The sequence below is a fragment of the Dipteris shenzhenensis genome, chromosome 21, assembly GCF_047967505.1.
Source record: "Dipteris shenzhenensis isolate YYH24624 ecotype China chromosome 21, Dip_SZ_1.0, whole genome shotgun sequence".
Taxonomy (NCBI): Eukaryota; Viridiplantae; Streptophyta; class Polypodiopsida; order Gleicheniales; family Dipteridaceae; genus Dipteris; species Dipteris shenzhenensis.
This window is the reverse complement of record NC_141616.1, coordinates 764,389-782,432: the sequence shown is the minus strand read 5'-3', so window position 1 is coordinate 782,432 and position 18,044 is coordinate 764,389. Positions and strand designations below refer to the sequence as shown.

At 41.7% G+C, this 18,044-nt stretch overlaps 1 protein-coding gene across 1 annotated transcript; it reads left to right on the top strand.

Moving 5' to 3' along the window:
- The first annotated feature begins 2,067 nt into the window (after positions 1 to 2,067).
- LOC147888327 (uncharacterized) lies at positions 2,068 to 2,778 on the top strand. The gene has a single exon (XM_087392134.1). The coding sequence runs from the start codon at positions 2,068 to 2,070 to the stop codon at positions 2,776 to 2,778; it is 711 nt and encodes a 236-aa protein (XP_087248260.1).
- Positions 2,779 to 18,044: the final 15,266 nt, after the last annotated feature.

Sequence of the window (18,044 nt, the reverse complement as noted above, 5' to 3'; positions counted from 1 at the left end):
AGCAGCAGTAGAATTGGATATACGAGATCTCCTGTAGCAGGAGCGGGAATTCGAAGAACGAATGAGCAGAGTCACGCATGTTCAAGAGGATGCTCTTGATACGATTTTTCTCAGAGCGGATGGCACATCTAAACCAATTAAAGTCAGCACTTTGTTGACAACTGAATTCCGTAGCAAATTGATTGCCCTGTTGTGGGAATTTTCCAATGTGTTTGCCTGGGACTATGGGGATATGAAGGATCTGGATCCAAAGTTTTACCAACACCGGGTTAACCTCAAACCAGATGTCACTCTGATGAAGATACAAAGGTATCGTATGAATCTGCACGTGGCTAAGCAAGTGCGTGAAGAATTGGAGCGCTTGTTCTGGGTGGGATTCATTGCACCAATTGAAAACCTAGAGTGGATTTCCTTGATTGTCATTGTGCCAAAGAAAAACAAGAAATTGTGGATTTGTGTCGACTACCGCAAGCTGAATGCGGCCATAGTTCTTGATCCATTCCGCTTGCCCTATATGGATTCTCTACTCAATGAAGTGGCAAGGCATAAGGTGTACTCTTTCTTGGATGGATTTAGCGGGTACAACCAAATCCGAATGGCTCCGAAAGACCAATCTAAAACAACATTTATCACATCTCTATGTCTGCACAGTTATGTGGTTCGGATTGCAGAATGCTCCCTCGACCTTTCATAGGGCAATGCAGGAGATCCTTGAGTCCTATTTGACAGATTTCATGAGGATTTTCCTAGATGACCTTAGTGTGTTCGGCACTTTCGATGAGCACCTAGAGCACTTGCAAAAATGTTTCCAACAATGCAGGGAAGTCTCCTTCAGCATGAACCCTATGAAATGTGCATTCGCAGTCCATAGCGGCCGACTAGGGCATGTTATCTTGGCGAAAGGAATTGCGGTGGATCCAGATAAAGTGGCAATAATTGTGCAAGCCCCAGCACCAACAACGCCTAAGGAATGCTTGCGGTTCTTGGGCCAAATTTGATGGCATGGTAGACATATGTGGTTCCTAGCTCACATGGCAATTCCATTGAATGCATTGGATCATGTGGAACTGAAGGCATTTGTGTGGACCGCAGAGTGCGACCAAGCATACCGAAAGTTGAAGATTCAGCTTTCTAGAGCACCGGTGCTGTTATCACTGGATTGGGAGAAGAATTTTCATGTGTTCTTGGATGCCTAGAATCGGGCCATTGGGAGCGTCTTGATGTAGGAAGATGCAAATAAGTGGTATCGCCCAGTCTACTATGCGAGCCGATGGCTTTCAACGACCAAAAATAATTATTCCGTCACGGATCGGGAAGGACTGGGCATGATCTATTCTGTCAAGAAATTCCGGCATTATTTGTTGGGCCGACCATTTGTCTTCCATGTCGATCATTCCACACTATATATTTGGTGAAGTAGCAAAGTCTTATGGGCCGATTGGCATGATGGGTGTCGCTCTTGCAGGAATACGATTTTGATTTCATTCATGGTCCGAGCTCACAGCATGCAGTTGCAGATTATCTTTCTCGACTGGAGTCTAGTGAGCTGCCAACAGGAGTGGAGGACGAATTCCCTGATGCAAAGCTAGCAGTGATTTTTCGGATGGATCTGATCATGACAGAGGCCGAACTCATCCCAGAAGGACCATGGTTGTAGTATGATGAGATGCTCTCATTGCTATCTACTGGCATCATGCCCAAATACATGAATCGGGATCAGAGGAAATGTTTGGCATTGCGGAGCCATTCCTTTGAAGTAGTCCTGGGACACAGTTATACCGACGACATCTGACAAAGGTGCTGTTGTAGTGTGTTCCACCTCATGAGCAGGAAGTAGTGTTAATGGAAGCCCATTGTGGGGTTTCGGGTGGCCATTTTGCGGGCGAAGTCATCGCAAAGAAAGTTCTGCAGGCAAGGTTATGGTGGCCGACCATACAGAACGATGCTCGATGGTTTGCAAAAAGTTGCAACCTTTGCTAGCGGTTGGGACAGCCCACTGATCGAGACCGCATACCACTTAATCCCATCTTGCCTCTGGAACCATTTCAAAAATGGGGCCTCGATTTTATGGGTCCATTCAAGCCTGCAGCTGCCCACACTCGAAATTGCTACACTTTGGTAGCCACTGATTATTGCACCAAATGGGTGGAAGCTTGGGCCTTGTGGGACAACACTGCAAAATCAGTCGCAAAGTGTCTATACCGCGATGTGTTCACTCAGTTTGGGTGTCCAATTGAGATTGTCAGTGATGACAGGGGAACTCATTTTATCAACAAAGTCATTAAGCAGATGAATGATTTTTATATGGTGATTCACAAGAAGTATTCCCCCTATTATCCGCAAGTGAATGGACTGGCTAAGTCTACCAATCATACATTCAAGAGGATCATGTCACTACCGGTGAATGAGCACCGCACAGATTGGGATGAAAAGTTGCTGGCAGCACTATGGGCATACCGCACTTCATTCAAGGTGGCCATAGGGTTGACTCCTTTTAAATTGGCGTTTGGGCTGGAAGAAATCACACCGATCGAGCATATTGTTCCGAGTCTGAGGATTGCGGTGGAGGACAGGCTTCTTCCGCGGGACTCTATGGTATTCCAGTTGGATGTTCTTAACCAATTGGATGATTTGCGGCTGGAGAGCTATTATCTCACCTTGGAGGTTCAAGCTAGGCGCAAGCGGAGGGTGGATTTGACGTCCAAGAATAAATCTTTTGAGTGCGGGCAACTGGTTCTCTGTTCAACACTCGCCTTGGGAAAATGCCAGGGAAATTGAAATTGCGATGATCAGGTCCATTCTGGGTTTTTCATGATTGCGGATCGACATCGTTTTATCTTGCGGATTTGCAAGGGCACATTCTTCCACCTCCAGTTAATGGGATTCGGCTTTGTCCATACCATCATGACGGCAGTCTTCAATGCCCATTTCCCATCTCTAATGAGGTGCAAGTTTCCTGGGTTGAGGTGGAGGCGGTCGAGCCATCGCATGAGGACACGTGGCAGAAGGGTTCGCGGCATGATGATAGTAGTCTTCTGCGAGGTCCTAGCCTAGCCGCCATGCAACTCACTGTTGTCAGGGCGGGATATTGGCAATCTGAATTCCAACTCTTGCTCCATTGTTTGCATGTCTCAGTTGCTTGCTACTTGCTCGTTATCGCACTTGCAGTTTGAGTGCATTCGCCTTCCAGCTCTCATCAGCGTTCACTATTATCTCGTTTCTTCTCCTTCGTCTCGCCATGGGGATGGCTCATGCTCAATTTCTCCCTCTTCTTCCGTTGGGTGTACATAGATTCTCAATCGATCGATGCTCGTCTTCAAAGCGAATATGGATTCATAGTTTTAGTAGTATCGATTGGTAGAGGGTGGGTGTTCATACGTCTGTATCGGCGCTTTGCCAACAGTTGGTGGTAGGAACTATTGTGGAGTTTTTGGATGAGCATCGAGAGCTGACTATGCAATTGATTCATCATCTCTTTTTGCCTATGGATGGTGTGCTGGTCGTGCAACCAACGTGTACACCGGCAAATTTGGAGCTCCTACAAGGGGTGAATACAAGCTGAGTGGATGTTTGGATGCTTAGATGAGGGACTTGTATCATTGGATTCTTGAGTCACTATTCTTACATGCCAAGACGTATACCATCACTCCTCGGACTCGAGGGATGATAGATGTTGCTGATGAAAGGGCGGTGCCATGGGCACGAAACTTGAAGGAGCGGATTCATGCAAAGGCTTTATGGGTGGCAACTCATGTTGATAAGAAGTAGGTAGTCAATTCCAAGATTGGGCAAGTTCTGGAGGTTTTGTTTCCTATCCATTTGGAGTCGATAGCACCTCGACGATCGACGGCCTTGGTGCTCACTCTTGCACCTAAGGGACCTGCACAGGATGAAGTGGAGGGATCTTCTGGCAGTGGCTATGAAACGACGGAAGAAGCCTCGCCTTAGCCAGGGGGTGGTGTCTCCCCTTGCACCTTCAACTCCGGTACATACTGGTGCTGTGGGAGGTGTTTCCACTAGTGGGATCACGACGACGCAGACTACTATGTCTACTTCGATGGCATTACCAGTCATGGCAAAACGGGTGATGGTGACTCCACCAGTGTCTACCGCAGCGGTGATTCTTGGTGGTACTTCGATGGTGGGAGGTTCCCTGATGCAGCGGTGGATGGAGTAGCTTCAGTCGAGTGCAGCAACAACAATTGTGGAGACTACTACAACATCAGTGGCGGTCTCTAATGTGGCGAGGCTGTCAGCGGCAAAAGTGTTAATGGGGTGATCTCAGAGTCCACGGGTGTATCGCCAGTATCTTCTACCAGGTTCAATTTTTGGTTGCAGCCTGTGCATGTCCAGCTACAATTTTGTTTGAATGTGCTTATGCGGCTACCTTCGCAGATTGGTACGGGGGGAGAATCTGCTAGGGTGACCAGTTTGGAGGCGGAAGTCACGCAGTTGCGCACGAAAAATGAGTCTCTACGAGGTCAGTAGGAGCGGGTGCAGCAGTTGGAGGACCGGATGTCAATCCTTGAAGCCAGAGTTCAAGTGGTGGAGGCACATTTGGAGGCCACATAGTAGTTGCATGCAGAGTATGTGTCGAGCGTTGAGCAGGAGTTGCTACGTCAACATACGACTAATGCATTGGCGGAGTATTTGCGAGCTTTTTCGAGAAATGTGAGTGTTAACATGGAGCAGATGGGCTCGCTCCTTGAAACTCTTCAGGGTGATGTGAGGTTGGAATGAGATAGGCAGGTGGCCAGATGGAGTGCGACTGTTGTTTTGCAGACCTGTCGAGAGCTAGTTTCGCATGAAAGACAAACCAGGTTGGATGGAGATGCGGGTTCTAGTTAGCAACAAGGTCCGCAGGTGTCGACTAGTTCTGGACCAAAAGGGTCTAGCACTTCTTCTGGTGGTGGAGGTACGGATAAGGGGAAAGGAGTGGTTGTGGAGACAGTGCAGATTGAAGAGGATTGGCAAGCCAAATATGATGAGCTGGCAGACAGCATTGTGGAAGCCGTTCTCTGCAACAGCAAAAGAATCGATGCGCTAAAACGGCAGAGGCGTTCACTTTGTTTGTGGTTGGAATTGTGCACCCATTCTTTCAAAAACTCTTTACCTCCTCGTCCTCCTTGGTGGAAAGAGGTAGATAAGTTTTTGGGGAAGTATTTTCATAAGCACACACCTTTTTCGGGGTTAGCAGATCCCCCTTCCTATGAGCCAATGGTGATTCAGAGACCTGCGATGGCATAGGAGCGATGGCAACATCAATTGCCATTGGGTGCATGGATAGATCAAGTACTACCCATAGAGCAGTGGCATGAATTGCAAGTAGTGAATAGCTCCAAGCCTCATTTGTTACAATGTGGCTGATGGATCTAGAGCAGGATCACCGATTGAGGATGTTCATGCAGAAGCGACAGTTAGAAACGACTACGGATGCTGGTTCGAGTGGAGCGGCGACACAGTTGCCGATAGAATTACTTGAGAGTAGTGATGCAGATCTGGGCAAATGCGATGGCATTGTTGCGCCTGTTCAGTACATTTCTAGTTCAGATGAAGAGTAGAACTATAGTGATGGCTGCGGAAGGGCCTCACGAAATAAAGTATCATTGTGCAACAAAGTGCATACGTCACTATAGTGGTTGCTTTTGGACAGGCAACATCGAAGATGTCTGAAATGCGGAGATGCTTTTGGATAGGGAGGAGAAATAAAAAAAGGGCGTTCAGACAGGCATTGCGACTACAAAGAGTGGATGTTTATTTTATTGTTTTTTAGAATGAGATGCTTGGTCATTCGTGTATACTGAGTGAAGAGAGAGTGAGATTTAACTTACCACACCTGGTTCTCTATCGAGGCTTTGCCTAACATGATTGTTGTACATACACTTTGCACTGTGTAAGGCATCTGACTTGAGTTCGAGGATGTGCATGTGTGGTTCGCACAGTCCACCGGGAGTGCCATGTGTTATTGCATAACCATGCGGGTCAACATCAGTGACCTAGAGGGGTGTGCGAGGGTAGGTTAGCTGCAAGGGTTGATGGTTAAGATCTCCAAGCGGTTGTAGTCCCCAACAGCTACTTCTCTAACCGTCAGACGGTTCTGAACGCATGCTATTACTAGCATTCCAATATCATTGTGTACAGAGATGTTGTGAGAGCTATTGCTCTGGAATACGGTGTTCTTTAGCGTCTATCTCTTGCATATCTATCTTCCATTCTGTATTTCGTTCTTAGGGATGTTGTGCATATCGTTTATCTATTGCTTTTCATAGCGTCTGCGCACATTTATGATGCTATAAATTTCTCCCAATAATCTATCCATGTGTCATCACATGCATCATGCCCTCATTTAATCAGCACCCACAAGGGGGTTTGGACCACACCATGACTTTTATTTCCAACAAAAATGTATCTAACCAATGTTGAAGTTGGATGTGCCTCTATAACCTAAGTGTACATCTCAATTTAGATAACCTGAACAAAACATGCACCATACTCAATGTAGACACCTTATAAAACTATCTTGTTCAGTGCCTTCTTGAAAATTGGTAATGCTCCACAATACTCCTCCCAAAATTGCTCAATTATGTGCCCATGAATCTTGTATACATTTGAACATGTATAAATAATAATTTGAGCACCTTTGATTAGGTGGACGAAAAAATGGATACTTTTCTAATATTTTAAAAACTTTTAATTGAACTTTTATTAGGAAAATTTCCCAATAATTACCAAAAAATTGGGTTAAGCTCTACACTATGTGAGGTGTCTTCTTATAGATTAAGATGGCCATATGATATATAATGAGGGAGATATAATTGATTTAATATCATCGTGTCTAATTGTTTAATCTGGGATAGGCCTTGTCCACGTAGCCTATACGTAGGGAAACGAGGACTTATATTTCTCCAATCTTCAATTAGATGGAATTTTTGTAAGCATAGATAGATCCATGATATTTCATTAGAAGATTACAAAATGATGTTGCTTAGGGAACTATGTGAGATTAGCCATTTAGTGTGCAAAAATGTCTGTCTTAACTTTAAATAGTTTGGGCAATAAATCCAAGAAGGACACCCTTAGCATGAAACTGCTCATAGTTGAGCTACATGGACTTATCTCCCATCCAAATGAAGCTAATAAACTTAGTTCCCATCCAATCAAACTAGGCGCAAACTTAGTTCCAAGTGTTTTTACCCTAATCAAAGGGGCTAGTCTTGTCTTCATAAAACTAATTGTTTCCAAGTACGGTGTACACAATATATCCCTTATTCTACAATTATAATTTCATCATGGGATCATCAAGTATCCATCCTATCACTTCTTGTTACACATGTAGATGCGTGTACTAGTTGTAGATGGTCATGTCAACGAGTCAATGGGTTAAAGATTCTTGGTCCATTTTGACTCTATAGTAAACTTGACCCCTAGCCAAGATTTTCAATTTCAATTGTAAGGATAATGTTACTCTTATTAGGGGGAAAGGTATGTTCTTGAATATATGTAATAGGATGCCTTGGAGGCACATGTAGAAATGGTGGATAGAGTTCAAAGAGTTGTAAATCCATCTTGCTCGACATGGCCAATGGTTGCGATAGACCATAACTTTCCACAATGACTCACAATAAAGAAGGGGAACCTTATATTAGCATTTATTGTGTTAGACCAACGCAAGGTCAAGAACATAGATCTACATCTTGCTATATTTATGAAGGAGTTTGGAGTAGTTATTTGGCAGTGAATGTGTCTATGATATTCTAAACCCATGGGTCCATATGTGAGGGGGATTTAAATGTGGACCATGTACGACTATCTAAGCCTGCACAATTTCTCAACTACTCTTGCCACTCTTTGTAAAGAGATCTACATAATGCAACTTGAAGGATATGTTGCTAAAGCCCAAGAGAACATACTTTTAGGTTTCCAAAATCCTTATATCAATGGGAATAGGCACCATGAGTATGAAATTCACAAGTTCATAATCATTACTTTATCATGAATCATTAGACTTTTATCCTTCACAAAAAAAACACAATACATGATTCTTGTTGTCCTCTATGATGATGACTTGAGATCATCATAGGCTATGAAAGTGGCCAATGTACTCTCTGAAGTCAATAAATAGATCACATTTTAGTTTGACATGAAAGACATTTACAAAATCTATTGTATAGAAGTATGGAGAAATGAAAATTGTGTCATGTTGACACAAGGAAACTAGATTCATCAAGTCTTGATGTAGTTTCATTATTAGAACTCCAAAACCTTGCCAACTCCCATAGAATCAAACATGAAGATGTTAGATGATGATAGATCTACTGGTATCCTCTTCAAATTAGATAGATCATTGATAGCTCAATCTACTTCTCAAAGTGTAGTTGCATGTCGGAACTAAGACAACATAAAAATCCAAATTCAAAGAGTCTCATGAAACTGTGCAACAAATGTCAGACAAAACTCTACCTTGTGATGACTAAGAAGACCTCGATGATCTGGTATAACACAAGGGCATAACTGTGCCACTAGTGGATTGGAGTATGTGGTAGAACTGCATCTCAATAATTCTAGTACAACTCCCTTTTTTTTTTTGAAAATCAGGTCCAAATGATCCTATTTATAATGGGCCAAGTCCTGCTGACCTAGTTGACCAAGTCTGATGACTTGGCTAACTGACCCGGTTTGGTCGACAAACCTAACCTTATTTGGTCAAGTTAACCTAACTTGTTGTGGGGTTCTAGCCAAGTTATCTTGACCTAATTAGGTCAATTGACCAAACCTTGGTTAGGGTCCCAAATTGGCCTATTAATTGGTCCTTAATCTACCATTATGGTTTCCTCATGGGATATGCCCATCAAGTAGTATTCATCGTGGCACTCCTTGTTACACATATAGATGCCCATACTAGTTGTAGATGGTCCTTATTCAACAAGTCAATGGATTAAAGGTGCTTGATCCATTTCTAATTATAGTAAAATTGACCCATGGTCAAGTGTTTGCATTTGAATTTCAACTGTAAGGATATGTTTACTCTTAGTAGGAGGAAAGGTATGGTTATGGAATACGTGTAACAAGATGTCTTGGAGGCACAAGGAGAGATGGCAAATAGAGTTGAAAGAGGAGCCACAATATTTTCAATTGGGTTGGCAATGGAGGTCTAAATCCCTCTTGGTCAACATGGACAATAAACCATCACATCCCACAATAGCTCATAATAAATAAGGCACACGTTATATTAGCATTGATTGTGTTAGATTGGTGCAAGGTCAAGAACATAGATCTATATCTTGCTCTATTTATGAAGTAATTTAGAATAGTTATAAGCCAATGAATGTGTCTATTATGATATCCTAACCCATGGGAAAAAAGGTGTTCCATGTGTGAGGGGTATTTTAATGTGGACCATGTACAACTACCCTAGCTTGCACAGTTTCTCAAATACCCTTGCCATTATTTGTGAAGAGATCTACATAACACAACTTGAAGGTTATGTTGTTAAAGGCCAAGAGAACATAGTTTATAGGTCTCTCAAATTCTTATATCAACGGGAATAGGCCACGATCATGGAATTCATCATTTCTTTATCATGGGTTTTCAATCATAAGATTTTGATCCTTCACAAAAAGACACACAATAAATAATTCTTGTTGTCCTCTATGTTGATGACTTGAGATCATCATAGGTTTTGAAACTAGCCAATGTACTCGAAAGTCAAGAAACAAATCACTTCTGAGTTTGACATGAAAGACATTTACTAAATCTTTTGTATAGAAGTATGGGGAGATGAAAATTGTGTCATGTTTACACAAGGAAACTAAACTCAGCAAGTCTTGAAGTAATTTCATTCTTATGGCTCCAAACCCTTGCCAACTCCCATAGAATCAAACATAAAAGTTGTTAGCTAATGATAGATCTCCTCATATCCTCTTTGATTTAGATGGCTCATTGGTAACCTCGATCTACTTGTCAAAGTGTGATGGAATATGTGAACTTAGATAATAGAAAAATGCAAATGCAAAGACATAAAATTGCGCAACAGATGTCTAGAAAAGCTGATAAATCTTCCATGAAAATGGTACAACATGAGAATAGAACTGCACCACTAGTGGATTAGAGTATGCAGTAGAACTACATCTCAAGACTGCTAGTTTCAAAACAACTGTTGAAGATCAGATCCAAATGACCCTATTTATAGGGGTCCAAGACTTGCTAACCTGCTCAACTAGGCATAAGTGAGAGAGATACAAAGGGTGGTGGAAGCTCATTCAAGATGTAAAAGCTCTCAAGAACTCAAGCGTGGAAGACAAGGGGCATAGAGACCAAGAGATGAGATCTTATCCAACTTCAAGATTGGATTTCAATTCCACACCACATACTTTAAATGTATGTGTACTTACCCAAATATTTGGATTGGGTCCACATCCCCAAATCCACACACTCTCACCTCATTGGCTTCTCACATGTTTAGCCAAAACACTACCCACCCATACAGTCCTCTTACTTCAACTACATAGATATATTCTAACATCCCGTGGCACACATGATGAGCATTGCACTCATCTTCAATTACTACAAGATTCCTTTGCATGCATGTCATACGTGTGTTGAAAAACACCAATATTACATGATTACTTTCTCCTCTTTCCACTTGCAAAAGTTCATGCACAATTTCTTGTAATGTTTTTTTTCTTAAAATACATAAGAACTTGAAAATAAGGGATTTCATTATCCCTTCTTGCTACATGAGTATTTTTCTTACAATGAGAGGATTTCAGCACTCTCTTCTTCTCTTGCACTATTTGGATCGAGAACTTCTCCCAAGAAAACATGACATGACCTCTTGATCACCAAGAGTTTGGATTGAAAATTTTGCCATGCTAGAAGAAAACGTCTGCCAATGAAAAAAAGCACTGGAGCCATCAAAACCCAAGGTATAGAATAAAAAACAATGTAAAAAAAGGATGGCCTTTCAGACCAATCAATACGCCCAAAAGAAAAACCAGTCAGCTCACACGTTGACTTGTTTAAAAGAAACTTCAAAAACTGGCTAAGGGGGCATAAATTAAACCTTATCCTATTACACTATGAGGAAAAGCAACTAAATATGATCATGTGGAGGAGAAAAAAAATTGTGTTGACCTCATAAGACTTGGGGGATTAGGTCAAAGTAAAGAGAGTCATCATGGGCTTCTTCTAAGAGATCTTCACTTCAGCCATGACAATGTACAACACTCGTCTAGTCTTCAAGAAACAACAGTCTCAAATCTCAAGTTAGTCATCTGAGAGAGCATATATCTACTACAATAGAGGCTCATGGTCCTCTAAAGAAACCCAGCAACAAAAAATAAAAAGAAGAAGAATTTTCAAAAGCCCTCAAACCATCATAGACAATCTACTTAGCAACTGTCGAGATGACATATAGGCAGGAGATTCGATTTGGCAGAAAATACCATAGCCAATAAGGAAAAACCTTAAATTGTGATTGAACAGCCATAATCCAAAATAGCAACCAACACATAGGCTCAAAACAATCAACCCTTCACTAAGAACTTTGAAGTAACCTCCTAATTCTAGCTGGCAAGAATTGCATAGCAACAAAATAGAGAATGTCACTACATCATTGGCTCTTGTAATAAGGACCAACCAGCTCCCATAGCACCTTCTTCAATGCCAACCATTAGATGTGATTACTTTAGTAAACACCTCCTGAAAAAGACCACCAACCTTCACAAAATTGAAGACATGTGGGAATTGCAACTCCATTGGCAAGAGTAGAGAGAACTGGGAGAAGAGATATCATAGCTCTGATAGTATGTAGAAAGTTTCAAGTGCAAGTGAGAGATATGCAAAATGCGGTGGAAGCTCACTCAAGATGTAGAAGCTCTCAAGAACTCAAAGTGGAAGACAAGGGCAAAAGAGACCAAGAGACAACTTGAACATTGGATTTCATTGCCACACCACATACTTTAAAGTTATGTGTGCTTATACAAATATTTAGATTGCCAATGGGCCCTCATTCCCAAATCCACATACTCACACGTCATTGGTTTCTCACATGTTTAGCACTCACCCATGCACTCCTCTTGCTTCAATTACATAGAGATTTTCTACAACACTTTTGCCACTCTTTGTGAGGAGATCTTCATAAGAAAACTTGAAGGTTATATTGCTAAAGGCTAATAGAACATAATTTGTAGGTTTTTCAAATGTTTATATCAATGGGAATAGGAACCATGAGCATGGAATGCACAAGTTTATAATCATTTCTTTATCATGGGCTTTTAGCATCAGATTTTGATCCTTCACAAAAAGTTAACACAATAAATAATTCTTTTTGTCCTCCATGTTGATGACTTGAGATATTCATAGACTTTGAAAGTGGCCAACGCACTATGAATCAAGAAACGAATCACTTTTGAGTTTGGCATGAAAGACATTAAACAAATTTATTGTATAGAAGTATGGAGAATTGTATCATGTTGACACAAAGAAGCTAGACTCAGCAAGGCTTAAAATAGTTCCATTCATATGACTGCAACCCTTGCCAACTCTCATATAATCAAACATAAAGCTGTTAGTTGATGATAAATATCCTAGTATCCTCTTCAATTTCCATAGCTCATTTGTAGTTCAATCTACTTGTCAAAGTGCAGCAAAATATGCGAACTGAGATAGTACAAAAATGTGAATGCAAAGACATGAAATTGCACAGCAAATGTCTAAAAAAACTCTACGTTGTGACTGAGAAAACCTCCATAGAACTACTACACCACTAGGGAAGAACTGCACCACTGGTGGATTGGAGTATATGGTTGAACTTCATCTCAAGACTGCTTGTACAACTCCCAAAATGATTGCTAAAGATCAATGCTAGTAGATGAACCTATTTATAGGAGGCCAAGGCCTACTAACATTTGGTCTACTAAGTCTGCAGACCTAGCTGATTGGCCCAAACAGGTTTGATCACATGTCTTGACCTTGTCTGGTCAAACCTATTCTAGGTCTCTAGTCGAGTTAACTTGACTTGGTCAAGTCGATTAACTTGATCTTGGCCACGGTCCCAAATTGTCTAGTAACTGGCTCGAATTGTAGACTATTAACAAGTCTAAACCACACCTACTAAGGCAACCTCTAACCTTGGCAACGTGGCCTAGATGAACCCCCAAATAACATGCATAAATGCAATGAGAAAGGACAAAATTACTACTCATTTCTCTAGAATGGCAGACTCGCATAGAAGCCCTTACTCCCTATTATATAGATAGGAGATGACTAACTCTAATACCCTCTCCCAAGGAGGTGGAATGTTCAACAATTAGTGTCATGGTAGAGACTTGGGAAATAGGTTTGTTTACATTGTCCTTCATCGATTATAAGGCCAACAAGATATCCCCATCTAAGATCTTTTCATAGATTAAATGGTACTATATCTTGATATGCTTGGTTCAAGCATGGAATGCCAGATTCCTAGCAATCGTTGTATAACTCTGATTGTTACACTTGATGATGGTTAGATCTTCTTTGCTGGCTCCAACTAGCCCCCAAAGCTATACCACCTTGCAGGCTACTACACATGCAACCTGATGCTAAGCCTCGATAAGGCCACGGTATGCTGCTTCTTATTACTCCACGCAAAGGTTGTTGGACCAAGGGTAAAATAGTAATCAGTTGTCAAGCTCCTCTTATTTGGATCTCCTACCCAGTTAGAGTTACTCTAAAGGTGTATGTAGATCTTGGGCTTCACGCTTGTCCCTATAGAATAAAATAGTCCACGATCCTTTGTACCCTATAGATAACTGAGGATCCACATACCTACATCCAAATGTGTCTTCAAAGGAGTCTGCATGAAGGAGCTTAATAGCCCACTGGAAATATGAGACCCAACCTCTTGTTGAGGAGCCACATGAAGGAGACAACGAGCTTCCTATACTACCCTACATCCACCTACTCATAAGGATAAGTCTTAGACACCTTAGTGTTTGGGTCCAAGGAGCTTAGTGTTTGGGTCCATGGGAGATGAGGTAGGTTTACAATTTTCCATGGGAGATGAGGTAGGTGTGTCCATGGGAGTGTTTGAGCCCAAGGATTTTAATGTTTGGGTCCATGGGAGATGAGATAGCTAATGTTTGGTTCCAAGGAGCTTATTTTTTGGTTCCATGGTGGATAAGGTAGGTTTACAAATTTCCATGCCAAATACTTCCATTAGCTCCTGAACATATTATTCTTGGGACACAAAAAACCCCTCTATGTCTACCAGATCTCTAAAACCAAGAAAAATGAGAAGACCCAAACCTCTTAGCTCAAAATCCTAAGACAAAGCAGCCTTTACCATGTCAATTTGCTCCATATGGCTTCGTATCAAGTTGAGATCATCAACATACAAGATGATTAGGGTAATCAAACCTCTACCACATGATATACAAGTTCAAATTAGTGACAAGTATCCAAAATATGTTGAGAAGGAAGAAATCATCGATTTTTTGGTTTCAAGCCCAAGGAGCCTGCTTTAGGCCATACATAACCTTCTCTAACCTATACACCAGACGCTATGAATTAGGAACGTGAAATCCTGGAGGCTGCTCCACATACACCTCATGTAGGTCACCATTCAGAAAACTTGACTTGATTTCCATTTGATATACTGGCTATTGTTGATGAGAAGCTATGGAAAAAATTGTCCTATTCTCATGGTTCATGCAAGCTATCCTCATAGAGTCAATAGTTGGATGTTGTACATGTCCTTTAGCCAAAAGTTTAGATTTTTATTTGTCAACGGCTCCATTGATGTGTACTTGGTTGTGAAGACCCAATTGACACATAGCCCATTGTGTGCCCTTGGAACTAGCTTCTAGGTCTCATTCTTCTCAGTTGCCTCAAGCTCCTGCATATCTCTCCTCTAAGTCTCCTGAGAGAGACCTTTTATGACCAAGGAAGGACTATTGTCTCAAATGATTTGAGACATAAAATCATAATTCACTTGTAAGGGTTCCACCCTTAGGCTTTTTCTTTTCCTCGATGCAATCTACGGAGTCCCTCCTCCATGAGCCATTCAAAACCCAAGAAAAACAACTAGGCAAACCTACTAAAATCATCAACCAGTAGCATAAAGTAGAGAGCTCCTGCTACAGTCTCGATTTGCATAGGTCCAAAGAGATCAATGTAAACCTTCTCTAGGGTTTTGCAGCCCGCTTGGCAACCTGCTTCAAAAAGGCCTCCTTGCATTGCTTCCCTCGGATGCAAGAACTCCAACGTCCTTGCTTGTTGCCCACACCAAGCAATCCATCCACCATGTGCTCTCAAATTACTCTCGTACCTAAAATGCCATAGGTCACCAAGTGATGTCCTTGTAATCGAAGAGAGAGTCAAGAGCTTGTAGATGCCATTTTCCACCGTGCCATCCCAAACAACCTGGTTGATAAATTTACCCCTAATGGCAACATAATCTTCCTCGAACTCGACAGGTTTGTTTGACATAACTTATGATCTAACAACAAATGAAAGGCTAGTGATGGAACATATAATACTTGGGAGGAATTATTTTCCCCTTTGCCATCCAAAATGATCGAGCTTTCCTTCTCCTCAAAGTTGAACTCTTCGCTATAGATATTGCTTGACTTCCACTGAAAGTTTTGGAACATCTCACTAGATGGTGTCAAGTGCCTTGAAGCACCACGTCAAGTATCCATCCTCATGAATCATCAATGATTAGTAGTCTCTGTCTTCTCTTGAAGAAGATGGCACATCCAAGCTCTCTAGATGAACAAAAGGATGGAGGGGTTGTAGCTATAGTAGCAAAGGAACCGATACCTTTATCGTTACTCTTTTTAGGGCAATGCCTCCAACAGTGACCCTTCTAGCCATAATTGTTGCACATGCGTTTCGCCTTCAAGGCATCCAGACTTCTTCAAGGCAACATCCCTCTTTGCATTGGACTTCTTCTCTGTGGATGGAGAAGATTTCCACTTACCCTTAGATGTTTTGCCCTTTTTCCTACAAGACGTCCAATGCCTCTACACCTCCCCCTATGGAGGGTTTTGAAGACACTCCTGATCAAGAACCATAGGGACAAGCTCTTCCCACATGAGAGTGTTCAATCTCCCACTAGTGATGGGAGAGGAGTAGAATTCTAAATACTGGGAAGATAGATGGGACAGCAATGGGATGGCCATGTCCTTTGAGGAAATTTTCTCCTATTTCGAGTACCTCGTTTTGACGTGTGTACAATTTGGTCATATGTTGCTACATGGTTGTTGACTTTGCAACGTTCAATACTCACATCTAGACTTCAAGAGAGGCTTGCTTCATCATGTAGACCCTATGCAGACCCAGATCCCCTTTGCCAACGCCGTGTGCTTGACGCGATTAAGTTCTTGAGGAGTACAATAAAGAAAATGAAAGAGAGAACACGAGCATTTTCCCGATCCCACAACATGGTTGTTGACTTTGCAACGTTCAATACTCACATCTAGACTTCAAGAGAGGCTTGCTTCATCATGTAGACCCTATGCAGACCCAGATCCCCTTTGCCAACGCCGTGTGCTTGACGCAATTAAGTTCTTGAGGAGTACAATCAAGAAAATGAAAGAGAGAACACGAGCATTTTCCCGATCCCACAACTGGGCCAATGTCATTACCTCATTCTACTTAAGAATGCCAATGTCATTGCCTCATTCTACTTAAGAATGCCAAGGTGCTCTGCATTTGGATCTAGACTTACTCTTCCAACAAGGATGAAATCAACCAAATTGTATGATTGCATGATTGATTCCATCACGACTTTCCAGGCTTCGTAGCTATTGCCTTTTGACGGTGTGCAAGGAATGTGCTAAGAGCTGGGATGTTTGCTTGTCAACCATCTCCATCAAACTTGCCATCTCAAGAGAGGGGGAGCTAAGTTGCTACAGAGTCGCCTCCTTCAACTATTCTTTGACTCCCTTGTTATTGAGATCTACAATACACCTTCTACACCACCAAACCTTATTCTAGATTATCCACATCTTTAGAGCTCATTTGTCAATGCTTCTTCTACCCGACCTGTCCACGCCTCCAAAAACTTTTCATATGTCCTGTATGCTCTCTTGCTGTAGTGCTTTACACAACCTTTCGCTTCGATGTCATGTCAAAGTGTAGGGGAATATGTGAATTGAGACCTCAAAAACATTGATGGCAAAGAGATGACATTGTGTAACAAATGTCATGAAAAACCGTGCCTTGTGAGACTAAGAAAATAGCTCCTCCAAACTAGAATATGTGATAGAACTACACCTCAAGACTACTAGTACAACTCAAAAACACCTACTCAAGGTCAAGGCCAAGGCCAAATGACCTTAAGGGACCAAGACCTACTAACCAAGCCCACTGACCCAACCAATTCTAGTCGAGTGCCCTAGCCTAAACTGGTCAAGTTACCCTAACTAGGTCAAGTCAATTGACAACCTTGGTTAGCATCCCAAACTGGCCTATTAGTTGGCTCTAACTATGGGCTCTTACTAGGCCTAAACCAACCTAAACAAGGCCTTACTATTACAACCTCTAGCTGTAGCAATGTGCCCTAGCTAAAGCTCACCTAACTTGTAGAAATGCACAAAGAAAGGACACAAATACTACTCCTTTCTCTAGGAGAACATACGCACATAGATGCCCTCACTCCCAAGTGAACATACCCACATAAAAGCCCTCACTCCCAAAATTCACATACAAGAGATGACTAACTCTAACACTACTTAATAAAATTTACAAAGGATCCACAATCCTAAATGTGTTTCAAAAGATTGCTTTCAAAATTTGGCATCCTTTAAGAGATCCAACAATACTTGACTTTAATAACATGGGAAATATCCAACTAGCAAATGAATTCATTATTTCATAAAAGAACAAAAACAGATTGAGATACTTTGTCACTTCATCAAATGTGTTCACCATCTCCCAATCCCTTGACCAATTTTAGATATCTTTGACAATATGCTAAAATGAGAAAAGGGAGAAATTGGGAAATTTAGATCTTAAAGTACTTAGAAACTTATTAAACTCCTTTATATAGCATGTTTCAC